At 38.1% G+C, this 9,889-nt stretch overlaps 1 protein-coding gene across 1 annotated transcript in view; it reads left to right on the top strand.

The window, feature by feature from the left end:
- AGMO (alkylglycerol monooxygenase) overlaps positions 1-9,889 on the top strand; it is a 160,745-nt gene that overhangs the window by 84,550 nt on the left and 66,306 nt on the right. Inside the window, exons 9-10 of the mRNA XM_015816773.1 lie at positions 1,023-1,157; positions 2,231-2,347. Of these exons, the coding sequence (XP_015672259.1) occupies positions 1,023-1,157; positions 2,231-2,347 (252 nt within the window). The remainder of the gene's footprint in view (positions 1-1,022; positions 1,158-2,230; positions 2,348-9,889) is intronic.

Genomic DNA, 9,889 nt, shown 5'->3' with positions numbered 1-9,889 from the left:
ACCGTTCCGTTGAAGGTGAAGAACGTAACCAGACAAACCCTTAACAAGTCCACGAGGTCCTGAGGTCTTAAACGGTCCTGATGTTGTCCAAGGCCCTTACGCTCGAGTAGGTCACTAACCGTCCGAATGGCTAACTCCTGAGGTATGGAAGTGAAGAGGGAGACCACATCAAATGATATCATCACCTCATCCACTTCCATCCTCAAGGGTTTAATCTTTGCGAGGAAGTCCTCAGCTGACCTGACGGTGGTAGTGCTGTCCTCGACTAAGTAGCCGATATAGTTCATAATACTGTATGTCATTTTAGCAGTGGCCAAAGACTTTCCATCTTTTTCAGATTTTTCTCACTTTTACATTATTTCATGCTTTTTTTAAAATTGTAACATGCTTCTCAAATTTGCTTTGGTCTCATTTTGCACACTGGGTTGTTTCATGTGTCAGCTTCTGTAAGTTTTGTGCACATTTTTCACATTTATCTGCTCTCTCTACTCCCTTTTTTATTACTATAGTATGAGCACAAGATAGAGACTGAAGATATCTATTGTCATTTTCAACTAACTTGAATCAAACTATAGTTCTGAACCTGATTTATTTCCTTAAAACATACTGACAAGCAAAAGTTTTAAATATTTTGTTGCAGTTGTTGTTTTTGTTTTGCTGAGTGATTTCGTTGCTTTTTTCTTAGGGCAAAGAGAGAAAGCGATTGGTTAAAGTCACCCAGTTAGGATCAGACTGCAATATGTCTCAGTTTCTGGCCTACTATATCAGTCATTAGCTCTTCTTAAATCAAGTAGTGCAACTGAAGTAAAATCAATATTTTCATTCCAGTGGAATGGGGAAGAAAGCATTGGACACTCAAAAATTGCCAGTGGATATTTAGACTAATATTCAAGCAAAGTTTTCTAAAATTAATATTCAAATATTATATTTGTAACAATGAGAAATGAAAGCTTCTCTTTTGTTTTGTATTTTTATTAACATTTAATTATGAGCAATATAAACAATGCTTTTCATTCATACAGTTTCATCATTGTGTTTATATGTGGAACATATTTTGGAGCACACCTGGATTTTTCAATAAGCTTTCAGTTATATTCAAGGGACCAGGATGGGCACCAGGCAAGCCAAGACTTGGCCTTATTGAGGAAATTCCCGAAGTAAGTATAAATGTCCATTAAGTCTTAAGTAATTTCCAGATACTATAACCCTGGGTATTTGCAAACAAGCTGTTTTAATATGTGTGGGTTCTCTAAAAGTCAACCACTGAACTTAGTAGGGTGCATTTTCCAATATAGAGGATCAGTTTTGAGGTTTTTTTAAAAAAAGAATTAGTTGGCAGTTCTCAGCACATTTAATTGAAAAGCAATTACTTTGATTTTAATACCACTGGCGGATAAATCTATATCTTATTTATTTTAATTCTGTTTCCTAAACAGGTAGGTAAATAGATAGGACTGCTTATTTATTCTTATTTCGTATGTGGTGGGAGGTAGGATTTCATAGAATTAGAGGATTTCATAGAAACAATTCAGTGTTGTAGGCTGATAAATTTACTTGCTTTATGGACATTAAACATGATATTGGTGAAAAAGAAAGAATGAAAAAGTGGGAGAATGATTACATCTAACAATTTATAAATGTTATATAAATATGCATAACTATTGGGTGGGAGTGCGGTAGCTCACCTAGTTAGAATGCTGGTCTAACAGTCAGAAAGCCTGTGTTCAAGACCTGATTGTTGCTATGATATGGGATGAACTCTCATCATTCACTCCAGCTCCTGCCCACCTAGCAGTTCAAAAGAGTGCAAATGCGAGTAGATAAATACTTTGGTAGGCACATTAATGAGGACATGAAAGTAGCCCCCGACTGGGCACCCCCTGGCAACAATGAAGTCACCATCTAATTCAGGGGTAGTCAACCTTGGCTCTTTTATGACTCGTGGACTTCAACTCCCAGAATTCAGGAATTCTGGGAGTTGAAGTCCACAAGTCATAAAAGAGCCAAGGTTGACTACCCCTGATCTAATTCTATTAACCCAGAAGCACCTTGATGCTTCTGAAATGAAATGAGTCGATTAAAATAATAAATCAGTTAAAGATATCTCAGGGAAAATTATTTTCAATAAAGGTAAATTATCAATACAGAAATTATCAATAAAATATATGTGACAATGCAATTTAAATTACTGATTATTTTAATATAAAAACAATCTCTTTATTAACTATAGGTCACTGGGAAGGAAGTTCCTTTCAACTGCAAATTGCCAAGCTACAAGTATATCTATGTAGTAATGCATTTTGCCTTAATGGTGGTATTTTATGTTGACTTAACTACCTCCAAATATGTAAGTAAAATTAAATTTTACTTAGAAAAGCTACTTTGATTTATTGAAAAAAGAAAATTAGAATATACAAATTGTTTGCATTGCTGATAATAATTGATGAATAAAACTGAAAAAAGTTGGATAGAGTACAATATACTACTGTATCTTATGAGAAATGATTGGCTAATTATCTTTTAATATGTGTACGATTTAAATATGGCAAGAAATGGTAATTTGTATTTGTCATTTCTACAATTTTTAATCTTATGCTTTAATGTTATGTTCATCCCTTAACCAGTATAATTATGATTTCCCATAACAAATGATAAAGTAAGTATACAACCATTAATATTTAGTGGAATTTGTTCAAAGAAGTAAGAAGTGGCACATTTGTTAGCTACTTCAATCAACAACATTGTGTCCTATCTGGAAAAATCTTTTTTTTAGTTGCATTAATAAGGTGAACTGATTAAAGACATTGGAAAATTTCCTAGTTTCTCCATTAAATGTCTCTGGTGAGAATATATGGCATTTTTCATGGTGCAATAATCAGAGCTAGGGCTAGCTTATTATCAGGTGATTCATCTGTGCCCGCTATATTCATGGCTTATGCTGGTTGAACTAACTGTTCTTTTAAAATCTATAATTCAAATTATTATTTTTATAAATTTTCATAAAATGAGAATATCAAAGAAAGTGCCATGGTTCCAATAGATGAGACCAGAGGGGAAAAAAAAACTCTGAGACAATATTCTTTGTCAAAGAACACTTTAATGGCTATATAGTATTGGTACGAACAAAAGTGAAACCAAAAAGATCAATCACAATCCATTTTACCATATTTTCCCTACTTTCTGGTAATTCCACAATAAAGTCCCTAGCGATCTCTTCCCAAGGTTGGGATGGATCTGCTATTTGCTGCAATAGCCCAGGTGTTTTGCTTGGGCATCTTTTTATTGTAGCACAAGTTGCACAGCTCTTTACATAATTTTTCTTCAAACCTGGCCACCAAAATTGCCTTCTAATTAAATGTAAAGTTTTTAAGTATCCAAAGTGACTGGCTTGCTTGCTGTCATGATTGTGCTGGAGGGCCTGAATTCTAAGGGTCTCTGGTAGATACAGTTCTGACCCTTTCCAGACTAATCTGCTCCGACAAGTTAGTAGGGTCCTGTTTTCCTGGAACCAGGGATCGGTTTTCAATTCTTCTTTTAACCTTTTCGTCAGTGGGTTGTCAGGTTAAGGTGGATTTGCCCTTGGCTGCCCCACCATGTTATTTGAGAAATTGACTATGGTTGTGGGATGATGGGATTTGCAATGTCCTCACACAGCCTTTTCTACTGGGGCAGTCTGGACAGGGCATCAGCTAGGAAATTCTTTCCCCCTAGGATGTACTTTAGTGTGAAATTGAAATGGTTAAAATACTGAGCCCAGCGGACTTGTTAAGGAGACAGTTTATGGGACATTTTCAATGCCTCTAAATTCTTATGATCAGTCCACACTTCAACCGGCAAGTTGCCCCTTCGAGAAAGTGATGCCATGTGAGCAGCGCCCACCACACAGCGAAACCTCTTTCTCCCATACTGCCATCTCTGTTCAATGTCAGTTAATTTTTTGGAAGTTTAGGTGCAGGGCTGCAACTCCTCCTTCTCATTTCTTTGCAAGATAACAGCCCACAGCCACATTGCTTGCATCAGCTTGGATGATGAATTGTTCCTTGTGGTTAGGGTGTTTGAGAACAGGTTCTGCTGCAAACAGTCTCTTTAAATTCTCAAAAGCTGTTTGGCACTCTATTGACTAAGGCATGGGTTGGCAGGGTCGGGGCTTCCCCTCGTTCTTCCCTGTCTTTAATAATTCTGTAATTGGCAGAGCTATTTTGGCAAAAGAGGGAATGAATTGTCAGTAGAAGTTTGTGAATCCCAGAAAACTTTGGAGTTGTTTTTGGGTTGGGGGTGTATGCCACTCTAATACCACTTTCAGTTTGGCTGGATCCATCTCAACGCCTTCGCTGGAAATTCTATACCCCAGATAATCCAAACGGGTTCAATGGAACTCACATTTTGAGAGTTTTGCATAAACTTCCCTTCCCTGCAATGTGTCATAAATCACAATCCCCAATTAACTGCTTTGGTGGACTTTCTAGCAGAGGTTTTAGCCCGCCAAAACTTAGGTAACTTGACCTTGGTTCCCACAAAACAACTTATTGTTATATCTAAACTAAGATAATACATCTCCCCACTCCCATTACTTTGGCAACTGAAAACGAAGCGAAGATGGCTGCAGCCAAAATCGTTTGAAGGTTGACAGAAAGTGTATTAATGATACCATGGGAGGACTAATAGAATGGAAATGTCTAAAGAAAATCCAGAATAAAATGCCAGTTTTTTATTTTATGACAATGTTTGATGGTCTGGGAATCAAGGCAGACCCTTAGTGATAAACTAGTTGCACTGGATTTACCATGGTCAGATTGCTAGAATTCTTTTACCGTATTCTAACATAGCTAGCTCTAATAAGGCTCCCTTTATTTCAGTCAATTAGTTTTGAATAGTCCTGATTCATTGTCTTTGTGTAACCAAGTACTTCTATACTGCTCCATCTTTTTATGTTCTGCTCTTAAATAAGTTCTTAAGGAAACTCCTGGTGCCTCCTGTTGGGTTAAGGGCAGGGAGTCAGATATTTGGCTTACATAATTTAGTTGCTGGGATATAATCTTAGGATGGCTTATCCTGGTCAGTAATAAAAGCTCTTGATTATCAGATTATCCTGCTCTGGTTAAGAAGAACCTTGCTTGGACAGATAACATCAACCTTGCTTGGACAGATAACATCAATTTAATAGTATTGCAAAACGTAGACCAGTGATAAATACAAAGCAGGCAATAATTGTTCAAAAGAATAGTATTAGAAAATAATGGAAAAACTGCATAAGAATCAACATTTCAGCATTCTTGGCCTAGGCAAGTAATAGAGAGACAAGCTAGACAGAAATCTATGTGGCAGGAATCCTCAAAAAAATCTAGAACTATTGTGGAAATAAAGCATGTATGTGAATAATATAACTTGGCATGTATCTTCAATATCAATTTTCCACTACGATGAATTATGAAATGCCCGTAGACACAACTGGAGCTTTTTCCTTGGCTATGTCACAAATATGGCATTGGTCCATATATAGAAACAACTGTTTTCCTCATTTTTAGACATATGTTCCATTCTATAAAGCACTTGAAACAGTATATAATTTTATAATTTTCATTACTATAGTGACTTTATCTTTGCTGTTACACACAAACACATAATGTTTTTTCTGTCCATGAAGTTCCTCATCTCAGCATGAAATGTTTTTCTTGGACAAAATAAGAAACACAAAAAAAAATATTTGGATCAAACCCCCGCACACATTTGGGTAGATGATTCTTCCATAAACAGGTTTAAATAAAAGCCCAATGGAAAAAAAAACCCTCCACTGATTTCTAAAAGGATATGACTCTATTTCAAATTATATTAGATGGAAATATCTTGAAACTTAATAGTTTGAGACAGCAAGAAATGTTCAGTTTAGTTTTCTTTCAGATCTGGTTCTATGTCCTTTTTTTCTCACCAGGACCTAAATTACAATTAATTCTGATCATTTTTGGTCTTAGTAAGGGAAAGGTGGATGCTGACAATGAATCACTGGCTATGCCTGTGATATTGTTGGAAACAGTTTTGTTTCACTAAACATGGCTTGTGACACCAAAATTGCAATTGATGGTATCTAGCAGAAAAACTGGAATGGATTTATTTGGCAGGAGAAAAATAAATAAGCTAAGTATCAACTTCTTGATTTGAAAAAAAATGGAAAAATAAGAGTTATTTTATAATTCTTTACTGAATGCAAAAGTTTGGATTCTGCTTTGACTAAAACAAAACTAAAGGCAGGTAGGAGGTTAATGGATTCAAAAGCAATAAACACAGAAATGAGATAAAGCTGAAAAGCTTTATTAATCAAAGCATAATATAGATATGAAATATTTCCAAATAGGGCAATACAAGGACATATGGCAACAGTCAATAGAGTTTCTGAATTTGAAATCATAATGTTCTGATATTATTGATAAAAGGTCTGAAATAAGCATATTATCCTCTACTCATATCTTATTTAAAAATTAAAGACAAAGAAAAAAGGCCCGTATTCACCTACCTATTGGTTTACAACTTATATGAACCATGCAAAATGCAGGTTCGAGCTCCATTCTCAGCTACAGAATGAAGCTGCTCCGGCCGGGCTGGTGGTGCTGCCGCTGTGAGATGAGTGGAAAACACCACCACCCCCAAACAACATGATGCCTCTTTTGGAGGCAAAAACCCAAAAAATAAAAAAATAAGACCAGGTCTTATTTTCAGGGAAACATGGTATCATCACTTGTCTGATAACTATTTGGTAAATTTTAAATTTCAGGTATAGAGAGATTTTCTGATTGCATAGAACATCAGTAATAATGTTAATCTCTATTTAGTCATCCAGTAGTGTGTTACATTTTGAAGTCATGTTTGAACTCAGATGTTTACCCTGGGTAACATTACTGAATTTGGATCTACCTATCTTGACTATATTATTGGTCTGGACATTGTACTCAAGGTATTCAATTTTCTTAATGCTGAGCTTTAGTACAATCATGACGATGCATATCCACTCCTGTTATATAGTACAATTTAGAAGCTGTTTTGCTCATGTTCATGTTTTGCTGCTGATCATAATATCAACAGGAATATAGCATCAAAGGGTATTGTGATGGGAGGTCCCAAGGGCTATACAGGAATGAAGGCACTGATCAGAATGTGGATTCCTTATGAACACCAGTATAGATAGAAAAAGTGTTTCGGCACTGAAGGGTCCCTAGTGCTCTTTGACCTTGGTAGTTTTCTTGTAGATGTTTCATTATAAAAACTAGTTATTTATAATAATAATATTAAAGTTGGAAGGGACCTTGAAGGTCATCGAGTCCAACCCCCTGCTCAGGCAGGAAGCCCTATACCCTTTTGGACAAATGGCTGTCCAGTCTCTTCTTAAAAACGTCCAGTGTTGGAGCATTCACAGCTTCTGGAGGCAGGTTGTTCCATTGGTTAATTGTTCTAACTGTCAGGAGATTTCTCTTTAGTTCTAGGTTGCTTCTCTCCTTGATCAGTTTCCATCCATTGCTTCTTGTCCTGCTTCAGGTGCCTTGGAAAATAGCTTGACTCCCTCTTCTTTGTGGCAGCCCCTGAGATATTACACTGCTATCATGTCCCCCCTCGTCCTTCTCTTCGTTAAACTAGACATACCCAATTCCAGCAACCGTTCATCATATGTTTTAGCCTCCAGTCCCCTAATCATCTTTGTTGCTCTTCTCTGTATTCTTTCTAGAGTCTCAGCATCTTTTTTACATCGTGGTGACCAAAACTGGATGCAGTATTCCAAGTGTGGCCTTACCAAGGCATTGTAAAGTGGTATTAATACTTCATGTGATCTTGATTCTATCCCTCTGTTAATGCAGCCCAGCACTGTGTTGGCTTTTTTGGCAGCTGCAGCACACTGCTGGCTCATATTTGATTGTCCACTAGGACTCCAAGATCCCTCTCACAGTTACTACTATTGAGCAAGGTACCCCCTATACTATACCTGTACATTTGGTTTTTCTTGCCTAAATGTAGAACCTTACTTTTTTCATCATTGAATTTCATTTTGTTAGATAGCGTCCAGTGTTCAAGTCTGTCCAGGTCCTCCTGTATCCTAAGCCTGTCTTCTGGAGTGTTGGCTATTCCTGCCAGCTTGGTGTCATCCGCAAATTTGATGAGTTCCCCATCTATCCCCTCGTCCAAATCATTGATGAAGATGTTGAAGAGCATTGGGCCCAGAACAGAGCCCTGGGGCACCCCACTACACACTTCCCTCCATGTAGATGCAGTTCCATTGAGGACCACATGCTGAGTACGGCCGGTCAGCCAGCTATGAATCCATCTGGTGGTGATGCTGTCTAACCCACATTTTTATATCTTATCGAGTAGTAGGTTGTGATCTACTTTATCAAATGCCTTACTGAAGTCCAAGTAAGTTATATCCACAGCATTCCTCTGATCCACTAATTTTGTCACTTGCTCAAAGAATGCAATAAGGTTTGTCTGGCATGATCTGTTTTTGACAAACCCATGTTGGCTTTTAGTAGTGATTTTGTTTGCCTCTAGGTGTTCGCTGATTCGTTGCTTGATTATTTTTTCCAGAATCTTCCCAGGTATTGAGGTCAGGCTGATAGGTCCTGTAATTTCCTGGATCCATTTTTTTTCCTTTTTTGAAGATGGGAACTACATCAGCTCTTTTCCAGTCCTCTGGTAGTTCCCCAGTGCTCCAAGATCTTTGAAAAATATAGTTCAGTGGTTCTGAGATCACATCTGCCAGTTCCTTGAGAACCTTGGGGTGTAATCCATCTGGTCCTGGTGATTTGAACTCGTCTAGGCTGGACAGGTGCTCACCTATCATTTTCTTGCCTATCTTAACGTGTTTCTATACTGTTTTTTATGGCACTATTTTTGATAGGTTGGTCTGTTTTTTCCCTTTGTGTAAAGACAGATGCAAAAAACGAGTTAAATAGTTCTGCTTTCTTCCTATTGCTTGTCACCTTCTTGCCATTTTCACCCACTAATGGACCAATCATTTCCTTCACTTTTTTATTGTTTTTTACATGTTGAAAGAAGCTTTTTTTTATTTTTGACTTTGGTCGCAAGCCTTTGTTCATTATGAGCCTTAGCTTTCCTCACTTCATCTTTGCAGGCTCGGGCTATTTGTTGATATTCTGATTTAGTTATGTGCCCCTCTTTTACCTAGTTTGGATAATGAAATGTCTGCAAACAACCAACCAAGTTTGGAGTGTACCAAGAACCTCTCATTTCAACCCTGACCTACAAATATTCTCTTTTATTGTTTCAGCACTTGTTATTAAGCTGGTAACATTACAGTACAATAGTTGTAGCCAGAAGATTCAGGGCTTAGGTAAATGGTATAATCTAATTCAGTGGTTCTCAACCTTTTTAATGCCGTGACACCCAACCGGTCGTAAGTCGAGGACTAAACCGGTCGTAAGCCGAGGACTAAACCGGTCATACGTCGAGGACTTTCCCTGCCTGGGAGTGCCACGCATGCGTGGTTCTGCCTCCTGTGCCGGCTGAGGCGTAGCTGGCAAGTGGCAGAGACGGAGCAGGCCGACCACCAGTTGGCCCAGCTCAAGGGAGGTAAGGCACCCGCCGGAAAAGGGGAAAAAATGGTGGACAGCCTTGCTTGGCAACCCCCGTGAAATCGTCGATCGACCCCAAATGGGGTCGTGACCCATAGGTTGAGAACCGCTGATCTAATTGATATCCAAGAAAATGTGTGAGATCACATACTTTTTCTAGGTCAATAAGTACCATATATACTCGAGTATAAGTCGACCCGAGTATAAGCCGAGGGACCGATTTTCCCACAGAGAACTGGGAAAAATTGGTGACCCGCGCATAAGCCGAGGGGGCATTTTGGCTGTTCCTCCCTGGCCGCCGCCCCACCCCTGCCGCC

The sequence above is a fragment of the Protobothrops mucrosquamatus genome, unplaced genomic scaffold (assembly GCF_001527695.2).
Source record: "Protobothrops mucrosquamatus isolate PMUCROS unplaced genomic scaffold, P.Mucros_1.0 scaffold494, whole genome shotgun sequence".
NCBI classification, from domain to species: Eukaryota; Metazoa; Chordata; class Lepidosauria; order Squamata; family Viperidae; genus Protobothrops; species Protobothrops mucrosquamatus.
The sequence above is the reverse complement of the archived record's forward strand: the minus strand, read 5'-3'. Positions and strand labels throughout refer to the sequence as shown.